At 33.0% G+C, this 16,482-nt stretch overlaps 1 protein-coding gene across 1 annotated transcript; it reads left to right on the forward strand.

The window, feature by feature from the left end:
• The first annotated feature begins 11,026 nt into the window (after positions 1 to 11,026).
• Positions 11,027 to 12,604, forward strand: NAS4 (nicotianamine synthase 4). The gene has a single exon (XM_089601920.1). The coding sequence runs from the start codon at positions 11,153 to 11,155 to the stop codon at positions 12,173 to 12,175; it is 1,023 nt and encodes a 340-aa protein (XP_089458046.1). The 5' UTR covers positions 11,027 to 11,152; the 3' UTR covers positions 12,176 to 12,604.
• Positions 12,605 to 16,482: the final 3,878 nt, after the last annotated feature.

Here is a 16,482-nt window from a genome sequence, read left to right on the forward strand (position 1 = left end):
GAAGCCGACGAAGCGTCTCCGTTCTCAAACTTGGAAAAAATGGTAAGTAAATATGATTTTCAATTCGATTAACCCATAGAACACCATAATCGAAAAACTACCCCGCATCTCCGATCAATTCTCTGTTAGATTAACTATAAAATATGGTAAATAATATTTTCAATTCGATTAACCCATAGAACACCATAACCGAAACTCTAGAACTTTAATGGTAAATAATATTTACAGTCTGGCCATTCGATAGTAAATATTATTTACCATTCGAAAAAGCAAAATACTTGTCTCCGATTTGGAGAACGATTCCATGATTCAAATCTGATGATGAATAACTGGAAAAAATTTAGAATTGACAAACAAATAAGAACGAAGTTTTAAGAAACCAAATAACCTAAACACCTACACTAGACAAACATAAACTAAGAAGGATTAAATGACTAACGTCGACAAACATATAATATAAGAACAATAGAAGAACATCTACGAAATCGACGATCCTAAGCATCTATTCCAAATGAGTCATCGAATGTCCTGATTGCAAATCTATGACAATTTTAATGGTAAATAATATTTACTGTCGGACCATTCGATAGTAAATATTATTTACCATTCGAAAAAACAAAATACATGTCTCCGATTTGGCGAACGATTCCATGATTCAAATCCGATGATGAATAACTGGAAAAAATCTGGAATTAACAAACACATAAGAACGAAACTTTATGAAACCAAGGGAAATTTTGGAAGTATGAGAAATATGAGCTATTTCCCTAAATAAATAGATAGTTAGGCTATAATTTAAAAGTCCCCTCTATAAGTAGGCTAGTTGTTTATAAATCTCTTATAATAATGAAACACATTATTATTAGAGGTTCTTTATTCGTCTTATCGAAGCCGAATCGGGGACTATAGACCTAGTAATAGAAGCTTAACAAATCCGATGAAAAGACGAAAAAGTTATTTCTTTTTTCCACATCGATTTGACTAATCTTGGTCAGACTCCACCTAGGTAAGCCAAGACTGGACTCTCCTTTATACTATAATTATATTTACTCATCTTGACGAGTGTCCTCAGATCTAGTCAGTACGTGATCAAGATCCTCCAGGTTCAATATCGAGAAAGGTCAATTAATCCGTTATACATTTCTTGATACATATATACCTTAAGCAATGTTGCTTCCCCATCGAAAGATTCTTCCGAAAGTGTCGGCAATCTATCGGTTCTGGAATCAACCTTTAGGTGAGTGAACATTGACCTTCTTTCAGGAAGGCTGGATTCCGTATCTGTCAACCACTTCCCACTCGAATCATGCTCCGAAACTCCCAAGACATGAGCTGTGATTAGCATGATAGTAGCCTTTTAGCGAATGAGTCAAAGAGTTCGGTAGCATGATCCAGTGTCCATGATCACTTCAGGATTTATAGATCAAGTATCATTGTGACCATCATAGCGACCCCGGTTAGTGTGTCGTAACGGTACTTAAACAACACATCTACAACCAAAGTCTGTTCGGGTCGTACACTTACCACACGTGTAGAATGCTCGCACGTCGTGATTAAACTTCACTAGTGTTCCGCATATATGACTTTAGATACAGTTGTCCAGACATGTATCAGTCATCGACCATGTTTTAGAAACACCGCCCGAACTCAGGTGACAAGCACGTGACGCAGTTAAATACGGAGGCTATGGATGATAGTTGCTATTAATTCTGATGTTCAAACATCAACTCACTAATCATATGATGCTAATAAAGTAAACCATTATTCTATTTAGCAATCATTTATTTATTATCTCTCATGGGCAAGAATTCATAACATACACAACGATACATATGTACAGTTGTTAAAATTCTCGCCGTAGCGGGAGTTTGCCTTCATCACGGCGAGATTGTCCAAATTTATACAACGAGATAATGGTCCCATTATATAAAGTTATGAGAATAAAATTACTCATCTCGTTGCGGCAAGATTTACTCATTGCCGCAACGAGATTATACAATAGTACACTATACCATTGTAAAATGTCCAAAAAATCACTTGTTGCGGCGAGATTTACTCATAGCCACGACACTGTACTGTTGTATAATGTTTAAACTTGAACATTTTTTACAACGAGACAATTGTACCTTTGTGAAAAGTCACATATTTTGTACAAAATAATCGTTATTTTTTACAACGATTATTTTGTGCCATTGTAAAAAGTGAATTTTTTACAACGTTTATTTATATTGTTGAAAATATTTTGTTGTATAATCATATTTTCAGTTTGTAGTCGTGTTATTATGCTGCATAATCATATTCCTCCATCTAACTGAGATATTATTTCTCGCCTCCTCAATAGAGAGAGCATCAAAGCCAAAAGGACAACAATAATAAGACCACTAAACTTTTATAAATAAATAAAAATTAAAACTCAATTTCATTTGAAATTTCGTATCCAGATTTGATCAAGGCCCGGTTAAACAACTAACCAAAACATCTCTACTTTAAAATTATAGCTCAATTATTAACATATTTAGAAAAATAGCCAATTTATCATGACAACATTCCAATATTTCAATAATACCCTTATGTTAAGATTATTAACTATCATAGTAAATAATATCATCCATAACAAAAAAAAATTTAGTAAATCTAATTAACAATAACAAAAACTACAGTAAATCTTATTTACCGTAACAAGAATAATAGTAAATCTTATTTATCGTAACAAGAATAACAATAAATCTTATTTATCGTAACAAGAACAATAGTAAATCTTATTTACCGTAACAAAAAAACAATAAATCTTATTTATCGTAACAAGAACAACAGTAAATCTTATTTATCATAACAAGAACAACAATAAATCTTATTTACCGTAACAAGAACAACAATAAATCTTATTTACCGTAACAAGAACAACAATAAATCTTATTTACCGTAACAAGAACAACAATAAATCTTATTTACCGTAACAAGAATGTTTTTGTGAAATATATACACGAATTATTTCTGGATTATAACTAGAACCCCTCCTTTTCTGGATCCATCTCACTTAATAGTAAATCTTATTTACCGTAACAACAACAATAGTAAATCTTATTTATCGTAACAAGAACAAAAGTAAATCTTATTTACCGTAACAAGAACAATAGTAAATCTTATTTACCGTAACAAGAACAATAGTAAATCTTATTTACCATAACAAGAACAACAGTAAATCTTATTAACCATTACAAGAACAACAATAAATCTTATTAACCATAACAAGAACAACAGTAAATCTTATTAGGTAAATTTACATATTAACCATAACATTTTCTAGTTAATTTAACATGAAAAGTATCAGAGATGAGGACTAGTTAATATAACAGTAAATACGATTTACTAATTATTTCTGTGAACAATCGAGGACAGTAAATTCGACAATAAATCATATTAACCATTGAGTAAATCATTCGTTTCTGTGGTAAATATAACAGTAAATCCGATTAACTAACACCAGCGACTCTATCGACATGTTTGTGCGGTGACACAATTGCTGATACGCAATGCTCCACCCATACAACAATAACTTGATTTTAAAGTCAAATATAAATCTTAGTACTATCCAATAAAAATAAAAATAGAAAAAGGAATTAATGAGTGGTAATGGGAGAGATCAGCGGTAGAGAGCTTAGCGGCACGAGATCGCATGGCGTCGATCTTCTGGCGGATGAAACCTTCCTTTCGCTCCTCATTCTGGAAGTAATTCGATCCTTTGCTCATCTTGAAATCGAACTTGTTCCTAATCAAATTACGCAAACATTTGGCGACAGTCTTTCCTATTTCGCAATTGACAAAGGATTTTTCATATCCTGTTCAAAACCTTAGGATCGCCATACGAAGAAGACGACGAGGAGGAAGAGAACATAAATAACAGAAATCGCAGCTGCGAGAGAGTTGGAATTCGAATCTCGAATCAGAGGCTAAGATGAATCGCGATCGAGATCGCCCTCGTGCTTAGTCGGACTCGCCGCCATCAACACATCGTGAGCTTTATCGGATTTCGAGCTTTTCCTTGCCGCCCTGTGAATGAAACAGAAGTTTGGGCTGCCTTGATTCGGAAGTCGAAATCAGCGGCGACAAGTTGGAGAAGAAGCGATCGAGGTCTAGATCTTCTTCAATGGCTGGAAAGCCCTTCGTAAATAATATTTACAGTCCGGTCATCGATATTAAATATTATTTACGATTCGAAAAAGCAAAATACCTGTCTCCGATTTGGCAAACGATTCCATGATTTAAATCCGATGATGAGTAACTGAAAAAAAAATTGGAATTAGCAAACAAATAATAATGAGGTTTTATGAAACCAAAGAACCTAAACACCTACACTAGAGAAAAAAAAACTAAGAATGATCAAATGACTAACCTAGACAAACAAATAATATAAGAATAATAGAAGAACATCTACGAAATCGATGATCCTAAACATCTATTCCAAATAAAAATCCGTCGTCGAATATCCTTATTGCAAATCGCAGGATAATCATGAAAGATGAATCGATTAAAAAAGCTGATTCAAACCTCTGGAAGAAATTGGAAATCGCAAATCGCAGGGAAGAAATTGAAAATTGCCGCCGTGAGATTGCAAATCGTCACTTGTCTTCTCGTGCCGAGCTTTGGAAGAAAAATCCAGTGAAACGGAATGATTGGAGGAGCTGAGTGAGCTGAGGAGACGAGTTAGTTAAAAGAGTTTATATGAAAGATAATTTTGAAAGATTGAGAAATATGAACTATTTCTCTAAATAAATGGATAGTTGGGTTATAATTTAAAAGTCCCCTCTAAACTCTAAACTAGTTGTTTACAAGTCTCCTTTAATCAAAAAAGATAAAACAAGCTGATGGGTCGTCTTCGAATGGGATCTATCTTCGAATTAAGTTGGAATTTGGGATAGTTGACGTGAAAACGGACTCTCAAACACAATGACCCAAAAATTAAATGGCTTAAGGTGGCTCAATGGACCCAAAGAAAATGACGGGTCTTAATGGAAATAGCCCATTTGCCCTCATTACCAACTGTAGACCACACGAAGTCGTGTGGTTTCCACACGCTCCATATATGTTTTTCAATTTCATATAGCGCAAAAGATAATTTGACTTTGAGTGGTGGCCAATTAAAATGCCATGAATGAATGAGCATATCATTTTATTGGGATTTCTATGCTTTTATGTTGAAAACAGCTGATGATTATTAAAGTTTATATATTTAGAGCCAACTTCGCTTTCTTAATTCACTTGGCATGAGACACGCCTCCACACATTTTTTAAATATTTATTTTAAGCAATATTATACATAATTAAAATTATATGTCGTCGGTTTATTTGGTTTTAACAAATATAGACCTGTCACATAAAACTCTCCGTAGGAAATAAGAAAAGAAAAGACACGTAGTTGTGTGAGATCAAGAAATCAAGTATTTTAAGCTCGTAAGTTAATTCAGAGAACGTTGCTTAAGGTGTAAGTTGAAAGCGAGTTCTTAGTATATATGTCTGTGATTAGATTTTATAGATTATTATGAGGCTAAATCACAATGAAGTGTATAACAACTGCATTAAATTATAACCATTGAATTTGTACGTGGTTATTTCAGAAAAACCCAAACCCCACCATTTGAGAAGGGTCCTATAGCGCTCTCTCTCTCTCTCTCTCTCTCTCTCTCTCTCTATATATATATATATATATATATATATATATATGTATATATATCACCTCAACTAAAAGAGAATCCAAATTCAACGTCGAGTAGTCGCATTACTTGTCTCAATGGTAACAAAAGCGGCCAAAAGTTAAAAGAAAAGAGGAAGAGCGCTTTGTAATTTATATAAATTATATATATATATATATATATATATATATATATATATATATATATATATATATCAGAAAATTGCATATCGTATTGCCCTTTCTCTATCTCTTGACCCGAACAATAATTAGATCATACAATAAAAAAAAAGGGTCTAGTAAATATATAGTCACATTTACATATATGATTTGCTATTTAGTTAATTTTTAATAAGTATTCGGTAAATAGTCAATTTTTATGTAATCAATTGTAAATAACAGTTGTAAATAGTCGTAAATAATAGTGTAAATAGTTGTAACCATAATAAATATTAGTTATTTACCAAATATCTACAAAAAGTTGGCTAAATAGCAATCTAAAAGTGTAAATATGACTAATTTGCTACTTATTTGTAAAAAAAAAAAAAAATTCTTTTGATGGTTATATATTAATTTCTCACCTTCCTTAGTGGAAATTAAAATACTACAAAAAAATGGCAACCATCAAAATAAGAAAAGGAATACGAACTATTAATGGACCGAAAAGATTTTCACAGTGCGGGAGAGAGAGACGTGTATGTGAGAGTTCTAATGTATTATGTACGATCTTCTCACTTCGATATATATCTATATATAATATGTGTGTGTGTGTGTGTGTGTGTGTGTGTGTGTGTGTGTGAGAGAGAGAGAGAGAGAGAGAGAGAGAGAGAGAGAGAGAGAGAGAGAGAGAGAGAGAGAGAGAGAGAACAAAATTATTGTTCTCTAACCAAACTTATCGTATCCTATCACTTAAACAAGCCGTGAGAGAGAGAGAGAGAACAAAATTATTGTTCTCTAACCAAACTTATCGTATCCTATCACTTAAACAAGCCGTTAAAAGAAAGGTTTTTTTTTTTTTTATCGGTGGTGCATTATAAATTGGAATTTTTACTTAAACGAGTATAGAGCATATTTCTAGGTCAAAGATAAGATGAGACAACTATCGATACCTTGTTAACCATACAAAGCGCATACGTGCACACTTTTCATCTTCATCTGTCTTAAATTTATTACCTAGTCAGGATTCAGATTCTATGAATACTCAAGTAATATAAAAGAAAAACAAAGAGCACACATAACTGATATCTTCTCCTCCTAACCTAAGTGCCTTATTACATGTAATAATAAATAAATAACTCAAAGAGATAGTTACTCTTATTATGTCAATATTATATATAAAATTCCTATCATTTGATTAACTTGTTAAAATAGTAAAAGGAGAGATATGTAGATTTCAACACTCAAACGCCAATAAAACTAAGTTGGCCATCCGTTTTACGTAAAGCCACTTCTTTTAATAAGGTTTTTTTTTTTTTTTTTTTAATTATAAGAATGGAAAGAAAGAAGAAGACCACTATGAACAAGTCATGCAAATTAGTCGATATGACCCCATATTTGATTTTGCAGCCATACACGAAGGCCCACAAATAATGCCTATGATTTGGGCGGCAAAAAATACTGTTTGGTGATACAAAGTTACGTGACATAAGCATTATTGTGGCATAGATAAGAGCTTAAAGACCAAAGTCCGTTTTCTTTATAAGTAATTATTTGCTAGGGTTTCTTATGTTGACAGTAGACAAAAAGGAGAACTTAGTCGTCTAAATGATGAATAATAATGATTATAACGCCTAATCGTGTTTCTAGAAATTTAAATGTGCTGAATTGACCCTGCTTAATTTTCAGAATATATATATAGCAGTCGTGTAAACATGATTATATGACATTTAATTCTTAAATAGTTATTGTCAAGCATTAATGTAGATTTGAAAATAAATAAAGTCAATATGTAACAAGTTTTACTTAATCAGACGCTACAAAATGTCAAATACTATTTTCTTTTTCTCCATATATGCGCAAAAGAAATTATATTTGGATGTAATATAATGTTGTGCAAGAGTAGACCAAGTTGATTATATCTTTTGATTTTGTGATATGTAAAATAATATGAGATCAGACGAATGTGCGCCTTCCTGTTGTTTTCACTTTGCAAGCTAGTGTGAACTGAATTTGATGCTCATAATAACATATTCGGATCGTTTTACAACACGCAATAAAAGGTTGACATATTTTATCTATCTGATATTCAACTACTTCATTGGGCAGGATTTTTTTGTTTGTTTTAAATTAAAACAAACAAAAATTTGTTATTACAAAAATTAGACCGTTTTATTTTCTCTTATTTAGTTTTAATTTTCTTATATAGTAATTGGATCGGTTCACTTTTGAACCGTATCGTTTAAGACATAACATCTTTATTTTTTATTATTGAAAATACTAATCGGTCCGGTCCAGTCCAAACATCGATTTAAAAATTTTAGACCGGACCGAACCGTTTTAAAAAACAAACCGGATCGATGTTTAGACTGGACCGGTTTAAAAATCTCACCAGTTTTTTTACTCCGCCCGAGTTTTAATTACTTCTTCCAAGTTATGACTTACGAGTTAACTCTGTCATGTTATACATATATATATATATATATATATATATATATATATATATATATTGAAAGGTATGTTATATATATTTTTTATGGTTAGGACTGGAAGAACTACAGGACCGTACGTGTGAACACAATTACTGTTTGGAATCTTACATATAGCCCTATAATTAATTAATTGTTTATATATATATATATATATATATATGTTTTTGCTTGAAATTAATTATAGAATGGAATATATACGTATTTAGCCCCTTTACCCTATGTATATATAAATTAATGATATATGTACTAGGATATCGGTACATATTCGATAGATGATGCCGCGCTCAGCTAAATAATAAAATAAGTGTACGGATTTGAGTATAAACAATAAACAAATTTTTTACAATTGGTGGGCTCACAGAAGACATTAAAAAAAAAATCAGTTTTTAATTTATTTTTTCTGAGGTAAGTTATGATCTAGAATCGGTGTTATATAACATGATCAGAGCTATAAACAAATTTTTAACAGTCGGTGGGCTCACAGAAGACATTAAAAAAAAAATTCAGTTTTTTTTATTTTACTGAGGTAAGTTATGATCTAGAATCGGTGTTATATAACATGATCAGAGCTGGCAACCCGGGTGAATAAATCAGTTTCGTGTTGAATGAAGGAACCATATCAACTAAATTTATAGAAGGTTAAGTGTCAAAGATTAAATATTGGGAGATAAAACTAAATCATCTATCGAATATGTACCGATATCCTAGTACATTTCTAATATACCAAGCCGTCCATCTAGCTCTATCACATCTGTGGAACTTAAATATCATAACTAAACATTAAATCTTTATTTTACTACGCTTATATCAAATGATGATATATAATATTCTATATTGTTTCACAATTAATTTTATAATGACGGATTCCCTATGATGCATATTAACAATCATGTACTTAGTTTTCGTTATGAATGAGAAAGAAAAATCTATTATGAAGTATTATTAGATTTTAGAAAGAAAAAAAAATTGTTTCGAAGATTTTTTTTTTAATATACATAAGAAATCAAATAATATTTGTGATATACCAAACTTTATAAGTTTTAATGGTTTTCTGAAATTAATTTCAATGCGTTTGTTTAAAGATGTACATATATATATATATATATAAGAAAAATATGTTGATCATGTTGAGATTATTGTTACTTGACGTATATATATTTGCATTGGTGGAGCCAAAATTTTAGGGGAGCAGAATTGAAATAAAAAATCAGGGAGGGCAATCATAAAAAAAACCATGTAAATCTGGACTACAGTGTATAATAATAGCATAAAATTTGTTCTGCGTACCCCGTGAATACTAGTAATACTGGTGGAGCCATGAATTGAAGTAAGGGAGACAAATTTGAAAAAATAAATTCATGGAGACAAATTAAAAAAGTCATTTACTTTTAGTCTTACAAATATAAAATTGATAAAATGTTACGCAAGAAATTGCAATTTTCAAAAATTTAGGGAGGCATTTGAATTATTAGCCCAAATATATTATTACGAGGGTTTTGGACTGTTGAGTACGTCAGACATTATTCATAGGTACTATTTTTTTAGATTTCTTTTCGAAATGATGGAAATGGCAACATATTTCCACACTTGCATCACATATATCAGCCCTTGGATGCAAAAAATAATAATAAAAAAACGCAGTAGACTTGTTTTTACCGTGGATCTACAAACCCTGATGTCTAAAGTAAACAAATAAGTACACATATATGAAATAAAATAAGTTATATTGTCAGAATAATGGCGAAGCATGGTGTAACTATGTTTCACAAAGTACACATTCCCAAATTGCACACAATTTTGGTTATGTCCATTTTTCCACTTTTGTTTGTATATAATGGAACACATAATTCATTTCAATTATAAGGTGATTATTGTGCCTAAGCCAAATCAGGTTAAAGCTCTTGTGCTCATATTTGAAGCTGCTGATATATTTACAAGGTAAGTTTCATAGACGCAAAAGTTAATCCCTATTAGAATTTAGAACTCCAAAACCTCTTCTTCTTTTTATCTTATTTATTTATTTTAAATATCCAAGACCTACTTTAGTTTAAAGACGTACATCGACAACACCCTTCACACTAATTCATAAAGTCTCCGCTAAGATTTCTATAATAGTAATCCAACGCATATATGAAGTATATATAGAAGCTCGAAAAAGTATTATGAATCACCAAACTATAATACCTATTCATCAAGATCTGTGCTACGAATTTTTTCATCGTAGGTCATAGGTTTTTAGCTACGCCACTTATGAACTGCAAAAAGTCAAAGACCTTATTCTCAAGAATTGGATCTAAAAGATACAAATTTAATTAACCTAACTTGATTTCATAAAGAAAAAAATCATTAAGATTAAGGTTAACTACATATTTATATCATGTTTATATTCTTAATACTGAATTTTACAAACGTTGAACAATAAAATTTAAAAAAAAAATAGTTACATTAATTTTAACCGATTAAAAAAAATCATAACTAGACATCGAAATTATCACGAAATCGAGCGCCTTAAACTATATTATCCGCCGGAGCAAAAATTTACCACATTCATTATTTAACTCGCGTTTACTTCTTCGCGGGGGTGTGGTCCCCACGCTCACGCAAGTCGAGACGACACCCCCTTTGGCCTTGCCCTTCTTCTAATATGCTAGGCCGGGCCCCACACACAAAATATGCCCATAAAACACCATCTTCCCTCCCCCAAAACCAACACATCTCTCATACAAACAAAGAACAAGCTCTCTTTCTCTAACCCCTCTCCCAAGATATTACTATATCTCCACATATCGTCTCATAGCTAGTGTGTGAGAGGACAATGATGATTTGCCAAGACCAAGAGCCCCTCATAGCCCAAGTGTGCGAGCTCTACGACCGAATCTCGCGCCTCGACAGCCTAAGCCCTTCCAAGGACGTGGACACACTCTTCACCAAGCTTGTCCTCACTTGCATGCCTCCGAACCCAATCGACGTGTCGAAGCTCTGCGGCCGAATCCAGTCGATCCGGTCCCACCTCATCCGACTCTGCGGCCGAGCAGAGGGACTCCTCGAGTCCCACTTCTCGGCCATCCTCGCCTCGAACCCCGAGCCACTCAAATCCCTCCACCTCTTCCCTTACTACACAAACTACCTCAAGCTCAGCCGGCTCGAGCACGACATCCTCGTCCCCCACCTCCCCGCCGCAGCGGGCCCCGCCACCAAGATTGCCTTCGTGGGCTCGGGCCCGCTTCCCTTAACCTCCATCGTCCTCGCCACGGCCCACCTAACCTCGGCCTCGTTCCACAACTACGACATCGACGGCGAAGCCAACGCGGCCGCGGAGGCTCTCGTGGCCTCGGACCCGGATCTCTCGCGGAGGATGTTCTTCCACACGGGCGACATCATGGACGTCGTCGGGGACGAGCTCGGGAGCTACGATGTCGTGTTTCTCGCGGCACTCGTGGGCATGGACGCCGAGGAGAAGCTTCGCGTGGTTCGACACTTGTCGGACCACATGGCTCCTGGGGCTCTCTTGATGCTTCGGAGCGCACACGGGGCTAGGGCTTTTCTCTACCCTGTTGTCGACCCGAGAGAGCTCCGTGGATTTCGGGTTCTCTCGGTTTATCACCCCACTGATGAGGTCATCAACTCCGTCGTGATCGCGAGAAAGCTCGACGGGGACGGTGGTGGCCGCGGTGATGATGAGTGCTACGTGGCTCGCCGTGCTCCGGCGGTGGAGAGCACTAAGCCGATGATGGTGCTTCCGAGCAAGTGCTGTCACGAGATTCAGTTCGAGGGTTTCAACCCTCTGAACGTGCATGGGAACATGGTCGAAGACTTGGCTTTTGAGGACAAGATGTGAAATCGTGAATCATGAGGAAGAGAAGAATAAGAAGAGGTAGTGTTACTGATTATATATTTATAGATACATGTATATTTATGTATTTGCGTGCCCACTCAAACGACACGGGCATGGATTTGTTTGCCTCTCCTATACCTAGCTTTATAATTACTTCTGTTATTGTTATTGTTATTGTTAGTATCCATTATCTATTTCCTGCAAGTCTAACAACATATTAATAAGTTCCTTTCCATAGCTAGCTACTAGTACTCTAGTATAAATATTTATGTCTTGATGTTGTCTTAGAATAACATGGAAATTGAACTGTCTCATGAATTATATATATAATGTGTCTTTTATTTCGCTTCTACAAGTAAAAAGCTGCTTCTATTTTTATTTTTTTTAGGAAAGCTGCTTGTGTTTTCTATTTCTCTGTATTTCAAAGAAATATTATGGTGTTTTGGTATGTGCTTTTATTTATCATTTATTTTGCATCAAATCAGAACTTTACTCAATTGCATATAATATTGTTCATGGTACACTAGTTTTGATTCCATCTCTTCTCTTTATGTGTTATAAGTCTCTATTTTTTATTTTTTTTAACCTTTTGAGAGAGGGGATTTTTTTTTTGTTAAATAAGAGAGAGGGGATTAACTGTGGTAGTAACGTTAAGTGAGGTTATTTCACTATCACGAAACACGTCCATAGCACACGATTTCGTTTTTTTTTTCTTTCTTTCTAGTACCTACAATCTCCAATCAGTTAAAAAAACTCAATCCATTCCGTTGAAAAGTGACAAATTAATGAGACCACATATCTATATATTATCTTCTGTACACCATGCCTACATTTATTATACTTTTGTCCCTTTTGTAATAAATAAAGAGTCCCAATTTTATTTTTCATTTTAATGTCATATGAGTTCAATTATGTGGATATGCAACCAAAGCCTTTCACGTACGTCTTTCCAGTCCTCGGTGAAAATGATTTAGATGAGTTGAAAAGGGCGAAGGAAACCCCTTTCGTTTTATAGTGCACTTCATTTGTTTTTTTTCTTTATTTTGAATTTTTCCTTCTTTTTCTAATTCATAAATATATAATATCAAATAGATATGCAGTATAAATAGTATATATTCAATAAATGATCAGGTGGACTGGGTTCTTTGAAAGTGAATTATTGGTTATCTACAGAGAAACAACCAAATTGCATTAAAGTTGTTAACGCTGTTAACACGTCACTATTGTATCTCTCTATATTTCATTATTTACATGCTCACATAGATATTCTCTAAGCCACACAAAACTCTATAATGGTACATAAAAAAGATGTCTTTCCATGCCGTCACATCTTATAAAGTATACATATATATATTTATGGTTCCTGATGCTCCAATCATAGATTTTTATTCAGATATGCGTTCTTTTTATGTATTCATATTAATTTGATTTGCCACGAAAATAATATGTGTCCCCTGGGTAATTAGATTGTTTAGATACTTTTCGTAGGGCCATTCAAATAGGCTTTTAATTATTTAATTAAATCAATTTGTACGTAGGTGATAACCATCTCAATTAATCAAAGCATGGCTCCAATTTCCTGCATTCTAAGAGCATTTCATTTGTAGTAGACATCCTTAACAGCTATTAGTCCTTTTGTTTAGGGTTTTTATTTATTTTATTTTACTCCTACGTTATACCTGATTGGGATGGCAACTATGCAGAGCTTACTATAAATTTAAAATATCATAAACTACACAAATAATTTGATTGAATATTCTACATTTAAAATAGTGTGTGTATCGTTACAAAATATAATAAACTTGTACAAAAATTACGGTTCGTTTTGTTTTGTTGTGTGTACGTGACTTTTATACGGTTTTATTTTTACCTACGTAATACTTTATTTAAATGTATATCATTTGTACATATTTTTGTTTGTAATTTCACTTTCTACTTGTTTGGTTTATACAAAAGCAAAAACAAAAAAGTATATTGCAAAGCGGCATATGTAAATTATAGATTAAATAATAAAGTAATACTTAACTCAAACTAATAACTTTATAGCATCATATGATACTTTAAACTCTATTAATGATATATGTAATAAATACTATTACAACAAATGATATGCATTTATATGCATTCAAAATGATATATCATCAGGTGCTAAATGGATATTTATTAGTACCACATATATATTTTATTGATGGGTAATGTTACGTAGCAAGTTGCTAGAGAAAAACAACGAATCCAAGAGACATGCACTTGTTTGTCTATATACGAATGAGACGTGATTGAGCATAAATAGATGGTTTGTTTGTCCGAAGCCAGAAGACCGAAAAAACCCACCAATATTCTTGTTGATCTCGCCTTCACGTCAATCTGTTAAACACTGATTGGCTTCTGATTCTTGGCGCTCAATTTTATGCAAGCCAAGGAGATATCTATCTATTATTACCACTATTAGCTTTTTCTGAAGAAAAGACGTGTGAAGCCCTAGTCTCACTTGTCTTTTTATTGTGAATGACGTAGAGAATAATTGCAAAATTAATTCTTATTCAACACCGTTTTCACCACATACGTATAAGTAAACTCACGCCACCCCCAAAATAATAAAATGACAGTTCTTAAGTTGACATACTGGTATAGTGTGAATTACATTTAATTATGGTAATTAGTTTTGTTGTTGGACTTGGATGATAACTATAAAGAAGAGGCCTCATTTTCAGGGCGTAGAACTTTGAGTTAGATCAGTGCAAATGTCACTCAAGAACTTAATGAATACTAGAAATTAAAAAAAAAAAAAAAAAGTGTTGGATGGCTGAGACCACAAGAATTTTAACGGCCTAAATTGACTCTATTTGCTACGGTTTTCAAACTTGATCTCAAATTACTTTTTCAGAAGCTAGGCGTCGATTGAATGCGTGTAATCTGGAAATTAATATAACGTCAGTAGAATCGACCTTTTAAGATAAGGTTGTTCCGATCCTCTTGTTGATGTCATCTCATTCAAATGCGGTCTAATAAGATTACAATTCTAAAAGCATGAAATGTTAATATTCATGGCGTATATATGGTTTGAAAAACCAACTATAATGTATCTAAAATTATTAATATGTACTTACTTACTAAAGTCTGTCAACAATAACATACCACAAATAAATAATAATTAACTATCATCAAACTCAGCCTAGTTATCTTCCATTTTTCCTTTTTCGATATTGTCATAAACCCAATTTCGTCAAATTTGAACCAAAACTACACAAAGTTATACTGTGATAGGGATCCACCGGGATTTCACCAAGACAATGAATTTTGTACGTTATATTAATAAATTCGAATGAATATACATAATATTATAATTATCTTTTCAAGAGCTCGTATGTTTGACAAAGACTCAATACAAACATAAAAATAAGGATGTTATAGGTTTTTTTTTTTTTTTTTTTTTATATTAAAAGAAGGGATGTTATTGTTAAATAGTGGATTGAAATTAATGGATTTGTCTAAAATTAATCAAATAGCTAAAATTAACAAAATGTGCAAGTAAAAGGCTTCACTAATATTTATTTTCAATCAATTAAAGGGTCTATTAGGTAAATAGCCATATTTACAGTGTGACATTGCTAAATAACCAACGTTTCATAAATCTTGGGTAAATAGCCACGTTTATGTATTTACATGTGTAAATTGATGTAAATACCTCCCATTTTTATTTCAATCAAAGGGTAAACTAGGCATGCCACGTCATCATTATGGTTATTTATATAAGATTTACGAAACGTTGGCTATATATCAATTTCAACCGTTTAATTGGCTAATTACCTAATTTTTTTATAATTAAATTGTTTTGAAAGTTGGTAAATTGCTTATATATACAACGTCAAGTTTTTAATGATAGTGCCAAAAAAATTATTGACAATTTGACCTTCGCTATTTCGCTAAAAACCTAAATCTAAGGTGTCAATTTATAAGTTTAGAAACGTAATCCTAGTAGAAATCGTATTTGGGAAAAACTCTCTAAACTGCCTTTACAAACTTAATTAACCCCATAAACATATTTCTCGTTCCTTCTAAGGCTATACATGAGTAGGATTCTAAAATACAATTAGCCAAAAAAAAAAAAAAATTAACGCAAAGTGGAAACCCAAGGCAGCGGTTTCTTGGAAAACAAAATTAGCTGAGGATCTGTTTACATAAAAAAAATCATGTTGTTCATATTTACGGTGAGTCTATTAGCCCCTTCCAAAGAGCTCCACGGGCTTTGAAAGGACTTTAGTTTGAAAATTGCTCGAACTAACTTAGTTTCGTTCATATCTAATTTTGCA

This window comes from Urtica dioica, chromosome 11 (genome assembly GCF_054948205.1).
Source record: "Urtica dioica subsp. dioica isolate 48M chromosome 11, U.dioica_male_clone48M_v1_H2, whole genome shotgun sequence".
Lineage (NCBI taxonomy): Eukaryota > Viridiplantae > Streptophyta > Magnoliopsida > Rosales > Urticaceae > Urtica > Urtica dioica.

Excerpts from the sequence above, each read along its gene's own strand:
- NAS4 (XM_089601920.1), top strand. The coding sequence starts at position 11,153 with ATGATGATTTGCCAAGACCAAGAGCCCCTCATAGCCCAAGTGTGCGAG.